General features: G+C 47.9%; 6 protein-coding genes and 1 non-coding gene across 7 annotated transcripts; 3 read left to right on the forward strand and 4 right to left on the reverse strand.

Moving 5' to 3' along the window:
* Nucleotides 1-715: 715 nt before the first annotated feature.
* On the forward strand, nucleotides 716-2,652 carry An09g02560 (uncharacterized protein; the record flags this gene model as incomplete). Its single annotated transcript, XM_059749669.1, has 5 exons — nucleotides 716-846; nucleotides 906-936; nucleotides 1,000-1,137; nucleotides 1,194-1,494; nucleotides 1,607-2,652. The coding sequence occupies 5 exons, from the start codon at nucleotides 716-718 to the stop codon at nucleotides 2,650-2,652; spliced, it is 1,647 nt and encodes a 548-aa protein (XP_059601340.1).
* Nucleotides 2,653-2,793: 141 nt separating this feature from the next.
* tRNA-Arg (ACG) lies at nucleotides 2,794-2,865 on the forward strand. Its single transcript has one exon. It is a non-coding gene; the product is annotated as a tRNA-Arg (tRNA).
* Nucleotides 2,866-3,287: 422 nt separating this feature from the next.
* An09g02580 (uncharacterized protein) lies at nucleotides 3,288-4,823 on the reverse strand (the record flags this gene model as incomplete). The annotated part of the gene is made up of 1 exon (XM_059749670.1): nucleotides 3,288-4,823. One exon carries the CDS (start codon nucleotides 4,821-4,823, stop codon nucleotides 3,288-3,290), a length of 1,536 nt encoding a protein of 511 aa, XP_059601341.1.
* Nucleotides 4,824-6,378: 1,555 nt separating this feature from the next.
* Nucleotides 6,379-8,010, reverse strand: An09g02590 (uncharacterized protein; the record flags this gene model as incomplete). Its single annotated transcript, XM_059749671.1, has 3 exons — nucleotides 6,379-6,559; nucleotides 6,616-7,883; nucleotides 7,960-8,010. 3 exons carry the CDS (start codon nucleotides 8,008-8,010, stop codon nucleotides 6,379-6,381), a joined length of 1,500 nt encoding a protein of 499 aa, XP_059601342.1.
* A 207-nt stretch (nucleotides 8,011-8,217) lies between these two features.
* Nucleotides 8,218-8,876, reverse strand: An09g02600 (hypothetical protein; the record flags this gene model as incomplete). Its single annotated transcript, XM_059749672.1, has 3 exons — nucleotides 8,218-8,274; nucleotides 8,487-8,666; nucleotides 8,796-8,876. The coding sequence occupies 3 exons, from the start codon at nucleotides 8,874-8,876 to the stop codon at nucleotides 8,218-8,220; spliced, it is 318 nt and encodes a 105-aa protein (XP_059601343.1).
* A 391-nt stretch (nucleotides 8,877-9,267) lies between these two features.
* An09g02610 (uncharacterized protein) lies at nucleotides 9,268-10,224 on the forward strand (the record flags this gene model as incomplete). The annotated part of the gene is made up of 1 exon (XM_001393537.1): nucleotides 9,268-10,224. The coding sequence occupies one exon, from the start codon at nucleotides 9,268-9,270 to the stop codon at nucleotides 10,222-10,224; it is 957 nt and encodes a 318-aa protein (XP_001393574.1).
* Nucleotides 10,225-10,497: 273 nt separating this feature from the next.
* On the reverse strand, nucleotides 10,498-13,335 carry An09g02620 (uncharacterized protein; the record flags this gene model as incomplete). The annotated part of the gene is made up of 5 exons (XM_059749674.1): nucleotides 10,498-11,863; nucleotides 11,928-12,649; nucleotides 12,765-12,916; nucleotides 12,959-13,196; nucleotides 13,261-13,335. 5 exons carry the CDS (start codon nucleotides 13,333-13,335, stop codon nucleotides 10,498-10,500), a joined length of 2,553 nt encoding a protein of 850 aa, XP_059601344.1.
* Nucleotides 13,336-17,281: the final 3,946 nt, after the last annotated feature.

Below are 17,281 nucleotides of genomic sequence, written 5' to 3' on the forward strand. Positions count from 1 at the left end.
GGAAGCTTAATCTACCCGCGGCTGGTCAAGTCAAGCATCGCCCAATCCTCTTTGCGCGTCACACCAAGAGGGCAGATCAGGATCTATCCGCAATGGCGGCCCCAGGCACCCACCGGCCCATTTCGAGGTGGGGGTGCCTTATCTCCTTATCGCTGCCTTATCAAACATTGCCAGCCAATCAGGAGCGATGCCCGCCTCACCCGCCTGGACATTCCTGTCTGGTGCAAACCACCGGCTTATTCCAGTGCGCGGCTTTCATCCCTTGAAGAATGGATGCGCGGGTCTCCGAATCGCCTTCCAGAAGCTTGTCGCGGAACGCCTCACGTGGTACGCCTCCTGCCTTGGCCGTGCGCCAAGATGCCTGTCCCGATCACAAGGCGCTCCCCTCCAGCCCTTCACCGATCATCCTTGCCCTTCCGTGCAGACACACTATTGATTTGATGCTTTTGCTTTTGCTTCCCTCTTTGGGTCCATGCCTGACTATTTGAGCTGGCCCTTGTCCGGCTGACCAGCCCGCCATGCCAGGTCTTCTAGGCTTAATTTGACCCCCTATCCTCCCTGGTGTAGCAGCTGCCGTTCTCACTACGGCCAGTTTTACTTACTACTACTACCAGTGCATAGCAAGCAATCAGTCTAATGCAGAACTGAGTGAATACTATATACCATACTACACTTGCCATCCTCTTCCGCTTTTCGTAGACGTCACTCACCTGCCATGCATACGATACCCATCACCGTTTCTTTATACGCCTTCCTAGCGACGACCTTTCTGTTCTCCTGCTCCGCTTATGTTGCACAGGCACCGCTGAGCGATGACAAGTGCACCGAAACAACGGTGGCCATCTTGTAGGAGCTTCCCACTAATGCTTGATATCGTGTTAGAGCTTAGCGTCTAACGTTAACAGGGGTGGAGGGATGGCCGGTATTGCAGCTGCAGTAGGTGACCCTCAGGCCCCTTTGCCCTAAACCCCGACCGGCAATGCTCACCAACACCTCTAGCAAGCCTTGTCCAACGCATCTATCGACGACTTTATCATCCTCGAATATCGCGATACCCTAGGTGGCCGTGTCTGGCATACGGATTTCGGCAAGGATAAACAAGGCAAGCCATACGTGATTGAGCTAGGAGCCAACTGGGTATGACAATCTGCATACATCCCGTCAAATGAACATCCGCCTCACCATAACAACAGCTCCAAGGACTCGGCTCCGAAGCTATCGAGAATCCAGTCTGGGCACTAGCCAAAAAATACCGTCTCAAAAACACCTACTCTAACTACAGCTCCATCCGAACATACAACGAAACCGGCTACACCGACTACCGCTATTTGCTCGACGAATACGCGCAAGCCTACCACATCGCCGCCCGCGATGCTGGCCGCATTCTGACCCAGAACCTACAAGACCAAACCGCACGCACCGGGCTCGCCCTCGCCGGCTGGAGACCACGCAAGAATGACATGGCGGCACAAGCCGTGGAATGGTGGAGCTGGGGTATGAACAATTACCATTAAGAGGGGGAACACCCAACCCTTTTTACACCCATCGGGTCAACACCAACCCTATCCCATAGCCCACCCTCGACTAACGCATATCCCAAAACTAGACTGGGAAGACGCACATACGCCCGAAACCAGCTCCTTGGTCTTCGGCATCGCCGGTGAGAACCTAACCTTCAACCAATTCGGCAAAGCCAACCACCTCGTCCTCGACCCGCGCGGCTACAGCACCATCATTCAAAACGAAGCCCTCGGTTTCCTACCCAACCCCTCTGATGGCCGCCTACGCCTAAACACCCGCGTCACTCGCATTGAATACTCCCCAAGGGGCGTAACAATCCACACCACCAACGACAACAACAAAAACAGCAACACCTGCATCCGAGCGGCCTACGCAATCTGCACCTTCTCCCTGGGCGTCCTCCAAAACAAAGCCGTAACCTTCGACCCACCTTTGCCCTCCTGGAAACAAACCGCCATCGAGAAATTCAACATGGGCACCTACACCAAGATATTCATGCAATTCCCTGAGACCTTTTGGCCCACAGACACGCAATTTTTCCTATACGCTTCCCCAACAACAAGAGGCTACTACCCTGTCTTCCAATCCCTCTCCACAGAGAACTTCCTCCCTGAATCAAACATCCTCTTCGCCACCGTGGTCGACGAACAAGCCTACCGCGTTGAACGCCAATCCTTGACTCAAACGAAGGACCAGATCCTCAATGTTCTAAGAGAGATGTTCCCTGATAAACACATCCCTGAGCCTACGGCGTTTACTTACCCCCGCTGGACGAATGAACCCTGGGTCTACGGCAGCTACTCCAACTGGCCGGCGGGAACGACCCTTGAGATGCATCAGAATCTGCGGGCGAATACGGGCCGGCTGTGGTTCGCAGGCGAAGCGACCAGTGCGGCGTATTTCGGGTTCTTGCATGGTGCGTGGTATGAGGGGCGCGATGCGGGTGAGAATGTTGCCGCGCTGTTGCAGGGGAGGTGTGTTGAGGATGTTAGTACTACTAGTACTGCTAGTGGGAAAGAAGAGAAGGAGGAAGCGTGTGGAGAGAGGGTCTTTTATGAGCAATTAAATGGGACTACGCCGCTGGATGCGTATAGTCGGTTGAACGGGTGGCCGGCGGTAAGTTACTACTAGAAGTGGTATGGCTTTGTAGGGTCTGCTTTAGTTGTTGGATAGATTGGATGGATGAATGGCGTTGGCATGGGAAATTACTTTTTTGGAATTTCATATTAGTCTGCATCATGTAGCGCAATAATTTGGGATTATACATCAACTGGCCTGCTGGCCCAATGGTAAGGCGCTTGACTACGGATCAAGAGATTGCAGGTTCGAGTCCTGCGTAGGTCATTCTTTTTGCTTTTTTCTTAGGTGGAGAGTGGATCTGGTACGGTGGGGCGCCTTCCGTACGGGTACTATCGCTGGAAATTATCTACTCGTACAGTCGCCTTTCTCTGCGCTCAGGTTTTCTTTGGGGGGTGTGGTATGAATCGGCATCTTAAGTCGGTTCCTGTCCTTTGTTATAGCATATGCATAATTCTCATCATAGTCTCCTAGCAAGGTGCTACCCAATGGAGTTCAATGTCGTATTAATCCCCTCAAACTACTAGTATGCTATCAATAGTATATATTTCGGGCAACTACTACTTCATTCTAGGATCAGTAGTAGCTACCAACCGTCCAGCCTGAACGCCCTTCACCGTCTGAAGCAATAATGTTGCCCAATTCGCTATTGCATCCATCGCTAGTTCGTGTTTCTGCCAATAGCTACCTTAAACAACCTCTGACCGTTTCTTCGTTGCATCATTCGCCATCTCATTCATAAAAGCACTCCGTGCACGTACCTCCTTCCCCCAGACAAACATTAATGTAGGTATAAGCGACAACACCAAGCAAATAAAGGCAAGTAGCGTACTAGCCCACTGATATCCTAGCACCCGGTACATGCTCATCGTTGCGAGGGGCAAGAAAGCAGAGAAGACATTCTCTCCCGCAGCAACAGCACCCATGGCACTTCCTGAAAACTGACTGTAAGAGTCGACCACATAGTCTGATACTCCAGTCACGACACAAACACTGCCAGCACCTACCAAGGCCAAGCCAACAGTAGGTGCAATCCATGGAAGACTCGAATATGAAGTCCAAGCATAGATGAACATACCGCCCGAGAGACCGAGAACCCCTCCCACCACAGCCATGTATAGCCTCGCCTCTGGGATTGGAGTTCCCGGCACCTCGGTATTTCTGGAAGCAGACGCGAAATAGAGCTTCCGAGAAAGGAAGTTCACTAGCCAGCCTAGACATTCTCCGATGACGATGGCGCATTGAACATAACCGGTTTGTGAAACGTCCCAGTTATATAGGCCCATGAACACCTGCTCAACGGACTGGGTAAAGAGGAAAAGAGTCCCCACTGTGAAAGCGGACCAAAGGGTCGACACGAAGAGAACCGGCTCCGTAGAAAATAAAATCACCGGTCTTGTCGCGCTGACTACAAGACTATGCAGGTTCAAACGAGAGGAAACATCCCCGCTCCCTGCATAACCGCTGGTCTCGTCGCCATTCTTGCGATTACGTCGTGCTCGTCGTGCAAGAATCGCGCTGCCACGCGACTCATGAAGGAAGAAGTAATAGATTGGAAAGAGAGCCCCGAACCAAATGAGCTGCATATAGCTAATCCACCTCCAGCCTAAAGAGTGGAATATCGCGGCGCCAATCACGGGGCCTGTACTGCTGCCGCTCATATAACCGAGAATATATAGACTGACTGGGATGGACCTGGACCACTCAGTGCTCCATAGATTTCCGACAACACCGGCGGCGGTATTGGCCAGGATAGCGACACAGCCGCCGGCGAAAAAGCGGGTGACCACTAATGTTGCGAAGTTATGAGCAACGGCTTGAGGCACCAGGAAGCAAATAAATAATAGATATGTTGTGAGGAAGATAGGCCTCGTCCCGAAATCCTCTGCTAGGGGAAGAATGAATAAAGCTGAGCATGCACCGCCGGTAGCCCATGTTGTTACCGGCCAGTAAGAATTAGGAAATGCATCCTCGTTGACATGGAAGTGTTCTGAGATCTCGAAGTGCGCCACAGTAATGATGGTTCCGTTCATCATCGCCAGGAAGGTAGTGAAAGCAGCGAGGCATGTCAGGGTCCATTTCCGTCCCACTGACCAGTTGTAGGGGTTTTCGGGATCATTATCGTCATCCCAAGAGAGAGTCGCGGTGTCACTTTCATTTGACGCGATATGGTCTTGGAAGACTTCGGTCGGGGTTGGAGAATATTTCTCTGTGCAGGTTGCCATGTATTCGTTGTGCTTGGTTCTTACTGCTCACGATAATTCACGAGTGTATGTCAAATAGAGATAGTAATCATCCGCCATATGGCTATGGACCCTACTGTATGACCTATATATCATTGACAGCAACATATCCAGGGCTTTGTGAAGCGTCTTGCTTCTCACAATAGTGCCCTTTTTGGGAATAGTTAATTGATAGTTACTTATAGTCTTGGCTTGATGCAGCGGAGCCCTATCGGGAAGGCTGATGGATGCAACTTTGCGGTAACTCGCTTGACTTCGGGTTCGTGAGCCGATTAGCCGCCGTGAACACAGTGGTATCAGTCGGCAACCTTGAACCGAGAAAATGAAAACGGTCCAACAGGCCCATTGTGGACATTGAATGCCCTGCATTACTTGGAGTTACTTTGTAGACCTAGTATGACTGTAAAGCGTAATAATGATCATAATTACCATGATGCATGTTTTTTGTAGCTATTAATTACATCCCCAAGATCCTAGTGATACCGGCGATGAGAAAGAACAGCTGTACTATGCGACGATGAAGCCACGAACTTGCAGGTACCGGATCACGGTCTGGTAGAATGCCAGGCTACAATGATCATTGTCCCGATATGCATCGGTTATGCTTGGGAATGCAACTTGCGTGACTTTCCTTACTAAGAATGTGCCGAAAAGCGACTATTAGCAGCTGACGAAGATCCGACTGAAGTCCAGTTCACGAGCCAATGGTTCACACGGCGTTTTAAGACTAGTATATTGGGCTAATCAGTCTAGAACACCATCTTACAAGTAGGAATATCGGAGTGCGTGCAAATGCGCGCCCGCTAATCTATGACAAGAATGAGAATCTGAGCCTCAGCAGACTGAGTTACTGCTAACTCAATTAGGTGAACGATCGGAGAACCAGAAGAACTCTACGGATTTCGCCCGCATTGGGCTTGATGATCTTCACTGCATATCTGCCAAGTCAATCATTCTTCCCGAGCAGCCCATGCCTTCACTTCCTAATCGAGAACCCGACGCCTGGATGATCCCGAGGGTATCTCGGAAAGGCACCCGAAGGCATATGTACATTGTAACTTAGGCCATACCCGCGGACAGGCTGAATCCAGACCACAAAATAAGTTAAACTAACTTCGGTTTGGCGCATCCGCGCATCCCAGAGATACAGTGAAGCCGAAGACCAACTGACAGTTGGGCCGTGGACCACGGGCAACCAGCCACCGCGGGACTGTAATTATAGGCCACGGTGTTGGACCCAGAAATACCGTTACGGTCTTTACGGATATCATATTCAAGCCGGCCCGGATTCGAATGAGCTAGTTAATGTATTATTCATTTCTTCTTTTCCATTGATAACATTCTTTCCCTTTCTCTTGAGATGTGCTGAGTACGAAGCTGATATGAGATGCATCTAGGGCACCTGTGGCCACAACGAGAAGGATAGTCAAGTACAAAGATGACACGACAAACTGACCATACTCAAGGTTATCACTACATCGTCATTCTTTCCATGTCCCATGTTTCACGAACGTCATATCCCAATATTATATCCCAATCAGCTGCTAACCTTTTCTGCTGGCTTGCACCTGGATACACGCACCATGAGTGGTGGCACTTCCCATGTTGTCCATGAACGATGACCTGCGAGCCAGGGGCTAGATTCATTAACTGCAAGTTCACAGTCAAACTCCGTTACAAATTTGCAGAATACTATTTTTGTCATGGCATATGCCATGCTATTTTACATATCAGTTAGACAATTTCATGCATAATAGGTATTAGGTTCACTTACTCTTGACCAATACAACCCCGCGGACCTGTGGAAAATGGATGAAATGCCGTTTTATTATCTTTCTGGTACGGGCCATCTGCACCATCTAGCCAGCGATCAGGAATAAATTTGTCAGGGCTCCAGAAGTGGGTGGGGGAATGTGTGGCTGCAAAAATTGGAATATAGACCCGCGTGTTTCCTGAGACCCATCGACCGGCTATGCGCGCCCCGCCTGCAGGGGTAGCACGGTGTAAAGCTCCAGGGACCGAGGGATACAGCCTTAAAGCCTCCTTGATACAGGCATCCAAGTACGCGAGATTCGACACAGATTCCAGAGATACCTGGCTCTTATCGTGAAATGCTGTGCGAATGTCATTTTTGAGACGCGCAAGACACTCAGGGTGCTGAAGGAGATATGCAGTTAAGGCTGTCATGAGCGCTGTGGTCGTTTCTGCTCCTCCAGTCATCATAATGTGGGCGTTGGCACGGATGTCTTTTTCAGTCAACGACAAGCTGCGACTGTTGCGAAATGCAAGGCCGATAAGGTCTGGTTCGTCGCTTTGCAATTGAAGCCGACGGTCTATGAGGTCATTCGAAGGCTTGAAGTAAGCCTTGCGGAGCCATTTCGACATCCAGGGTATGGTCGACCGGAATAAAAGGTTAATCCAGGAGAATTCAGCGAGAGCTGATAATAAAGTCGCGGCACGTACCAGCCTGTGCTGGCTGTGTACCCACGATTTATGTGCTCCTGTTCGCAAGACGCCCAATTCCTCGCCAAACTGCAAATGCCCAACGATGTCAAAAAGCGTGTAATGGAACATGTTGCGTATATTTGTGATTTGCCCTTCTATTCCAGAAAGCCTTTCAACGAGAGCGTCGCCATACTTGGCAAGGATTGATTCCTGGCGGGCTAAGGCTCGCCGTGAAAATGCCGGTACGTATGCTCGACGGATTCTTGGGTGGTCTATTTCATTGGCCGCAAGAATAGAGGGCCGATTGTCATCATCCTCAAGATATCTGAAAAAGTCCGACCCTCTCCGCATACTCTGTGGCTCAGTGGGAGAACTGCTATATATGTCTTTCCAGGCTTGTGGGTCGATAAAGCTCAGCTCATTCGGAGCAACACGTAGGACTGGTCCATATTTGAGATGAAGGTTATGGAGCCACTGTGTTTGAATCCCCTTGAGTGAGGCATAAGTCACGGGAATCCTGCTGGCGGCCAGCATTCGCGGGCCGGGGACCTCTTTCAGTGGATGAATGAACAGATTATAAGTAACCATTGATAGGTACTATAGATCACTCTCGGTCTTAGTTCTCTCAATCACTGAAGTATCTTCTGAAGAATAGCAGCCTTTCATAACTGACCAGAAAAATCCCTGTTGCCACAAGAATGCTTGCCACGTTTTCTTCCGGCATCTTGGCTCCGAAGATATGTCGTGCAAGGCCATTTAAATGTCGACGGGGAGTGTTATATCAAATAGAGGGAGTGAGAGAACAATGCAGAGTGGTAGATTGACTTGCTCGTAGAAAAGTTATCTCCACCAACTATTTTCAGAGTCGAATAACTGCATCTACACGAGGCATGGGAAGTCATCAAAAGTCGATCTACAAGTGGTAAGTTTTTCAAACAGGACGATCCAGGGTGTGAGTAGGATGTTCCTGTGACCTTGTGTAACCGACCTCATTATTCCATAAACCCCTTACATCAACCACCGCTGGAACCATAAGAGGCATACATGATTATTCCATAGCCAAGGGCTATATATTAGCAGAAGAAATCACTGTCTGCTGGGTGAGCAATAATAATGGTTCCTCTATCTCATGTCAAAGCAGCCGCCTCGCTATAGCCAAAAATTCAAATCACTCATATCGGTTAGTATCTTGAAGAAAACCTTGACAGAAGCAATGCACAGAGATGGATTATCATAGTGCCCAAATAGGACGGATGCAGAGCTGTCACACAATGTTCTATACCTCCTTGAAGCGAGCACCTGGATTTCCCTTGCTAACTCGGACAGCACGACACTTGCTATTAGTCCCCCGGTCATTTTCACCGTCAAAAGATCAATACCCTATTGATGGTCTTGTACGCTAATTAGGGTGTAGTAGCAGAACGGTTGAGATACAAAGCACACCCATCCAGAGATCAGCCTATACTCTTGCAAGCTTACAACATTCCTCGACCCACAAGCACATCATACGTCGAGGATGCATATCTGCAAATCCCCACGGCTGAACACTTGCTGATCTCTTTCATTCTGAGTAGCTTGTGCATAAGCCATTAACTTGCACTTACCGCGCAAACATCATCTCATTTGTCTATACCATTATTCATCCATGTCATCTCACACAACATGACCATCCTTGCATGCAGATGTCTCATGGCAAACTCACCCATACTTTTTCGTCAGTGTGACAAAGCTGTGCAAATGCCTCTTGCTCCAATGTCAACGCCAGTCATATCAACGATATGACGACATTGACTTTCTTATCAAAGCCACAGACACCATTATTGTCCTTGAGAATGTGCGATGAATCCGATATGGCAACCTAATGACGTAGTGAAATGTTTTTTTTGACGAACAGCTCCAACTACACTCATCCGCTTTAATAGTACCTTCCCAATACCTAGTACATCCCACAACACCATAACCATTAGCACGGTCTGCAACAATGACAAAAGCGCAAACCGCAGTATCACCCGACGAATTCTTCAAAATCATCACCCCCTTCCTAAACGAAATCATTCCCAACATCCCGCCCTTCGCGCCCGACGAAGCATTCTACAAAGCAGTCTTCGACAAATTCGCAGCTGCCTCCGGCCTCCCAGAAGACAGCATCCCCCACTTCGTCGGAACAGGCGAAGTCCTAGCACGATGCTTCTACCCCAGCCTACCCCGAGATCTACAAATATCCATAGGAGTCTTAACAGCATACGTCTTCTCAATCGACGATCAATGCGCAGACCCCGAGTTCCGCGAGCAGATCAAATCGTACCGCTCAGTCTTTCTCGGCCAATCTACCACGAACCTCCAGTATATCAAGGGTCTATACAATACCCTTCACGATATAGTCAGTCACTATGAGTGGTATGCTGGTGACATGATCATCAAATCAACCATGGACTTCGTGAGTATCAATATTGTGGAGGCGGAGCAGACTGGTGATTTCATGGTCTCTCCATCTACCAAGTTGTTTCCGGACTTCTTGCGACAGAAAAGTGGTATCGGTGAGGCTTATGCGTTTTTTTATTTCCCTGGGAGTGATTGGGGTCTGGGGGATTATTTTACGTTGATCCCCGATATAGCGGGTATTATTGAGCAGTTGAATGATGTGCTGTCGTTTTATAAGGAGTCTGTTCTAGGAAATGAGCCCGGAACGTGGGTTAAGCAGACTTGTGTCTGTAAGGGGATTTCTGAAGGTGAGGCTTTCAGGGAGAGAGTGGATCAGTGCTTAGGCAGTATTCGGAGACTGCGTGCTGCATCTGAGGGAAATCCGAGACTGCTAAAGACAGTCAATGAGTTCATTAATGGGTATCCTCTCTTCCATCTTAACGCGGGTAGGTATAAGCTGGATCAGTTTGGCAGTTATCATGGTTGGCAGGGTGAGAAGACGGCGGGTGGGAATTGATAGTATAACAGGCCAACGCAGCTGGAAGGGATTGGAATAAGATTGAACTCGGGTCAAAGCATTTAAGACTAAGAATATACTGGTGTCAACAACGTGAAGAGGGACGTTCATTGCAATTTGGGGGCCATCACGATTCTATATACTAAGGCGGAGCGAGAGTGACAGGGCCGCGTTGCTCAAACTTTCACAGCACAATACTAGGATACCTTTCACAAGACTCAAAGAGAGGACAGTCCTTTGATTTCATTACTGATCACGAGGTGTACGCAAGTGTCACACTTCCTCCAAAAAGTATTCGCTTATTTCCAAGCCGAGTCCTAAATTAGGTGGGAAAAAGGACCCTATGATCTGCCCTGTGCTTGGATCATAAGGAAGGCTCTCATCGTAAGTATCCTGAGCGGTGGTATCCTTGTCCGTATGCATGAGGTCGGGACTTTCTGAAGCAGGCTGGCCTTTTAAATGGGCTTCCAGAGAAGTTGACGGATCTGAGAGCGGTAGAGGACCACATCCAAGTTCATTAGTCTGCGGCTCTGGAGCAGACGAAAGTCCGGTTGGTCCAGGTCCAGGCGTAACAGAAGTGCCGAATCTGCTAGGGATGGGCGGGTTGGGTAAATTCACGCCCGCATATTGTTCGATACGGCGCAAAAGACCTTCGCATAGTAAGCGAGCTTTCTCCGAGGCCGCGTTGGTATTTGCGAGTATAGCAAGCCATTTAAGTGCTCTTTCGGTCGCCTTAGAAACCATCGATGCTTTCTCTGGTACGTGGCAAACACCAAAAGACAGTTCCATTAAAAGGACCGTGGTTGCTTGTACAAGAAAATGCAGTATACACCACCAAGGTGACATTCTGTACAGCGCAGCAGCATCTAGCCCATCTGGGAACAATCTCAGCATATGGCAAGCTGATTCCACGCACTCAGCTGCTGTTCTCTGACAGAAATCCTGTATCTTTTCATCTGGAGTTTTGCCATCCTGATTCACAGGATTGGGACGGCGCAGACATGGCCGTGTTATTCCAATTTTGGTGCTATAGAATATAAATGCCAGGCTCATTCGGTGGTTAGATATCGAATGAGTAACCTGCGTGGATTGGGTCGAGGTAAAGTCAAACTCATTAGGAAGGCTCAGAAGCCATGATTCGATGTCAGATGTAAGACCTTGTATGGCGAATTCTATCCCCATCCAAGACGTGCTCGCTGCTGAGGGACTGTAAAGCTTAGTTATCATCTTCTTTGATATCAGCATGAGCCGAATGACATGGAAGAAGTGCAACGATCCAGAGGGAGGACCGGAAATTGCGCCTGTACCCTTGGAGATTGCTATTGAGTGTTTGCCCATCAAATCAAAATCTGTATGAATTCCTTCAGTTCCGTGTGAGAACCGGAGGCAATTTATAACTTCATCCTTCCCGAAATCCTTTTCGTCAAATGGTACTGGCAGAGGTGTTGTATAGACAGTATCATCTATGAAGGAAGGCCGTCCCGTGATTATGCTAAGTCGGTGATCAAGCGTGTAGAGAGACCACCATACACGATATCGAATCTCCCTGGAAGTATCCGAAGCAGACTTGCTCATGTTGCGCAGATGCAACCCAAGACCAAGGGCTCCCCGAACAGCACTTCCACAGATTCTCCAGGCACTTGGTATATTCGTAAGCACTCACATGAATAGCCGATTCGTACCTCCCGACATGATATACGTACCGGTTGACATGCCCCAATGAAAGCATGTATAAAGCTGTTAGCCCTTCCACTTGTAATTGCTGTAGGTCAGGATGATGAAAGCTCCAATCATCTATACTCAAGACCCTCGCTCTTGAGAAATACAACCAGTGATTATTCTTGTTCAGCTGCCATTCTGCTTCAGAGATGTAAGCATACCTAGCAGCAATCGCAAATAATAGGTTCAAGACTGCGAGCCACTTGTTACCCGTATGTAACCTGGTATCGTTGAAGAATGCGTGGAACTGTTTTCCAAAAGGTGTGGTTCCTATGATTGGGAAGGTAGGATGCACCCAATCCAAATAGCAGTTGTAGAGCTTTGAAGCTACATCCTTTGATGGTAGTGCATATGCCTCTTGTCGCTCGATATTTGGCAGTTCTTGATCATCAACATGGTAATTCGATGCGGAGATAGGACTACTATCAGAGATCGATAAAAATATAGCTTCGCTCGGAGTACCGTGCTCAGTGTCTCCATTGATATCTCGGCCTAATGAGTGTATCCATGATATTTCGGAGCTTTGACCAATATAACCAGTAGCTTGGGAAATTTCGTCCTTGTTGAAGTCTTCATTGATGCAATCAAGGCAGTGGCTTGAGTCAACATATAGTGACAACTGGGAACTGGTAGCTGAGAGAGGTCTTTGAGTTCCGGGCAAGGGGGTTCGCCCATCGGGGGACAAGGAAGGACTAGAGGACTCTTCCTACTTCCGGTCAGTATAAACACTCGAAGAGAGAGGACGAAGAGGATATAACGGGCTCAAGAGGATCAAAGGATATGGTTTCAACGAGAGCAAGGCGAGGGGCCTGTATTCATACCACAGTCAATGCAAGGTTCATCAGCTGCTCATTCGTAATCCCAAATCTGCTGCTCAGGTTCTTCAAAGCATCTTCGTAAGTCCGTATTTTGGCCTCCAAGCTAGCCAATTGCCTTGGCGTACCAATTTCTCTGAAGTCAGCCACGGAGCCATCTAATCAGATTCAGACTCACCTCTTGGATTTCTCCCTTTTACCATCTGTATAGCAGCAAATGATGCCAGCCTCACGGCAGTTGCGACAACCGGACTTATCTCCAGTGCACTTTGTCTTTCTCTGTCTGCAGGATTCACATGCTCGGCTCACGTGGCGACGATGAAATCTACCTGGAGTTGAGAATGTTTCCAGCCCTTCTGCTAGCCTAGGAATTGCCATCTTCTTGCTAGTCAAAGGATGCTCCGCTCTGTGGGAGGACAATGCATGAGATGCACTACCCTTGAGATCCTCAGTTAACTTTCGGACTGGTAGATAGACGAGAGGGGGATCGGATGGCCCTCACCACATCGCTGTAGTTGTGCGAACCGGTCGAGGATATCCTGAAGGTCGGTTGTTCTGGCCAAGATGGATACTGCATTGTGCTATGAAGGTCTAAGGAAGAAAGTCCACAATTCTGTCCAAGCAATCATTAGTAGCTGTTCTGTAGCAGCGCCTTAGAGAGCTCATCTTGATGTCACCCATCACTGATACCTTAGAGAGTTGAACAATTGCAGGATGATACACCAGAGTAATTGAGAGGATGTCGATAACGTTTACAGAAAAGGTAGCTGAGCTGAATCTTAATATATAATTTTAAGACTGAGTTCTTCAACGAAAGTATAGGGATGTAACTCAGCCCGAAAGAGAGTGAAACTAGCTTTGAAAGAGTAACGTCTCACGGTTCATCAAAAATCGAACCCTCGATCAGTTCCTTCCCCCCAACAAGATTTCTTTTGGTGAAAAGTGCAGGCGGAAAGCGCAGTCGTGGCTACTTCCCTTGTGTCTCTTGTTTCCCTCCAGCCGAGGATCGGCCCGTCTCTGAGTCTAGATGCTAGGTACCAAATTATCAACCAGAAAAGCGAGAACTCTAGGAGACCAGGTATTAGGGAGACCAGAATTGCCGCTGATTTCCATGGATATGAAATGGTAGAGTGCTACCAGCTCCGGAAAATGCAGGGAATGTAGACGGATTATTCACCATGATTAGCCAGCCGCTCACTGAGTACCGTTTGCTTCAAGCGTAACCGCAACATTTTCTTTGACTGGCTAGACGGCAGTGTTATGAGAGAGGGTTGAGGGCTTGACACAAGGTTAAATCTGGACCAGTTCATCGTTGTATTTAGGCAGGATATGGAGTACGTGATGGGCCCACGAGGATACTTCCATCATCTTCGTTGGGGCCAAGCTAAACAATGTGCTCATAGTGATTAGCTCCTTTGGGCGAACCACGGTCGACATCAGCAGAGTCTGTACTGCATGTAACGTTCTCAGAGTTTCTCCGTCATGTGCCTGCCAGCCTAGCGGAAATCCTGGATAATGGCCCAGAGGATTAAACTTTGCCCTGCGCAACTAATACGCATACAGAATAAATTTTCCACTCCATGAAGAATATTTAGGTGCCTATTCGGACCCGACCAGCCGAATATATCCCTGTATCCGGGTCACCCTCTTCGTAGTCGGTTATTTGCAGCGGCTTAAGGTGATAGTTTACTGATCCAAGAACATTCGCGTGTACACCATCAAAATATCTGTTATTTCTAGAAAAAACTGACACTACCATTCGAAAACAGATTGATGATAAGTGAGTCAAAATTCAATAAATAAAAAAAAAAAAAACACAAAGCTTTGTTATCATGAATCGTACATATAATGTGGCCCGATGGCTTTGTTTTAACATGCGTAGTGGATGATAACTATTACTCGAGCAGATGAATTATAGTTCAAAGTACGTATTGAGTGAAACATAGATTCTTTTCAAATTAACAGACAATAGATGAAATGATCTTTAGAATTCCTTACAATTGTCCACTGGATGGACGAGACTGGAGTTGCAGAATGCGGTAGCGGGCCAGGACAACAGACACTGCCATAAGCCCCTCCCAGGCAGATATATTGAGTATCGTGTTAGTCATAGTCTAATGTATTCAGGACGAAGGTGCACCATCTGTGATACTGTGACAAGCGATTTCACCATAGCATCGTGATCGATTCACGGAGTAGCCTGATAGTCCATCTCCGTAGCCTTTCAGCCATAAGGAAATTTCATCGGCTGTGTGCAAACTTGAGCAGGAGATTTATAGGGATAATATGGTCCTACGTTACACTCCTAACTTAAAATCGAATCACTCATTAGTTGATCGGTACCCTCCACATTTACCTTGTCAATTGCCACAGTATCATGCCACTTTCCGTGTCGAATATGTTACCTAAAGCCTTAGGCCTGATCCACGGTACAAGGGCTGGACTAGAGGCTCATGTTCTGCAGCCTGATTACACATAACGAGAATAATGAAATAAGTTTGTAGTTTTATTATCTCCAGATTGGACCCCCACCATTTTACTCTTAACCAATGCATCGGTGATATCCACCGAACAGAATTACATCTGAAGTGATACTGATGAAGAAAGCTGGCCCAGACAGGCGTTGATTGCTTTGGCCAGGTTGTGGTTTCGTGAAGCAGGAATTAGTGGTGGTGGTGGAGGACATAGAGCAGGCGTTGTCCTGTATACCAATTTCGCAAACCGGTGCAAATTCTCAGGAATCGGTCATATTGGACTGTGGGGAATATGAATGACTTTGACTGCTGTAATAGACGCCTTGAGGCTCGATGAGGCAGTCTGGTTGCTGGAAGTGATATAAACAGAGAATAAGGCTACAGTGAAGAACCATGCAGCCTTGGCTTTGCCCGTTAAATTATCTTGAGTCACAGAACTCGCACATTTTCTTTCACGGCACGTCCCGCTTTCACGCTGCTTGGTTGTGTGTGCTACAATGGGTATATAAATCCCTGCTTCCCTCGCTTTTCTCTGTCTATCCAATCTTCCTTCTCATCACATCTGAAGTTCTGCAGCCTCTTAGTCACCGAAACGCATGTTACGTATTTGATCCCTACAGTCCGATAGGTTATAATAAAGCGACCTATATACCCGTTGATGTCTCTACCACATTGTGTACAATGGAAAGTGGTGTACCCCCAAAGCTTCATGACTCTCACGACACATCGAAATGCTCTACGTATCACTTTGGATATGAGACTATAACTGACCCATGCTGAACATATACGGCAGATCCTCCTCTGGCCCGAAGAATGGGATTCCATGACGCTATGCCTCGTACGAAGAGAGCCATCGGCGCATCCACCGCAAGCTGAGGGACAGATGAACTAGAAACCTTAAGAGCATACATAAGAGATTCTCCTCAGGCTCAGCGATATCAATGAGTTCTGAGCTTTGGAATGATTGAGTCACTTCTTGGGGTTGCGTTCGGCACGTATATATAATCGGAACTGGATTATAGGTAGTACCTAATTCACGACGTCATGGAAATTCACGCGGCTGTTCTTCAGTTGAGGATGACTGGCTGTTGCATATGAGCGTGGGTAAAGGAGCATTCTCCACCTCGCTGAAGACAGCTTTAGAACTCGCGAAGCTCCTATGCGCAATCATGACCACTTGGGCATTCGAGATTTTTAAGTGTTGCCCTCATCTCAGTGTTGGCAGACTAAGCTACGGTCCGCTGCTCTTGAGGACGCAGGAGCATCTTGTGCGCTGCGAATCTGTACTTTCCATCGGGATCCCTTCCGGGGGTGTCATGGTAGTTTAATGCGACAGAGCTTGCCAGACAACCGAAATCCATGAATGCAGTCTCAATATGCACACTTCAACATTTCACGCTCGCACAAATGCTTTTACGAGCCATGGCTGCTACAAGTATTGAAAGATACATCAAAAAGGAAAAGCACAACGACTTCCTCACAATTCAGAGATTGAGGATTTTCGTGTACCCAGCACGGAGCAAGCATGCCATACCGGCTGATCACTCCCATGCCCACGACAGCTATGGACTGCACGCCAGTCTGAGTACTGCTGGTGTCTTCGCCGATAGAAAAGACAAATAAACAGCGAATCGCAAGGCAACGAAGGATATGTCTCACGGGTTCTCTGAGAAATGATAGTCTCATCACGCAATTACGTCTCCACCAGTCCCGAAGCCCAGGTCCACCGGCGCCTGCGGATGGAAGTAGCATACAAACATCTCTAGACCTTTTCATTATCATGAATCGATTCTTAATATTGTACTGTGAAAGCTGCATGGTTAGCTCATTTCAACAGTGCAGTCTCTATCAGGTTGTATAGTGTGAACTGGGCTGATGGGATTGAAGAACATGAATAAATTCTGAACTTGGGCGAGCTATCGGCTCATTCCCATTTGTTTAGCTTTGCGTTATTGTATATGTTTTCTTTGGCGGGTTTAAGCTTATTAACGATATTCTTCTCCTTCCGATGGTGAAGGACCTGATGGCTAACACCTGTGTAACAGAAAT

The sequence above is a fragment of the Aspergillus niger genome (assembly GCF_000002855.4).
Source record: "Aspergillus niger supercontig An09".
NCBI classification, from domain to species: domain Eukaryota; kingdom Fungi; phylum Ascomycota; class Eurotiomycetes; order Eurotiales; family Aspergillaceae; genus Aspergillus; species Aspergillus niger.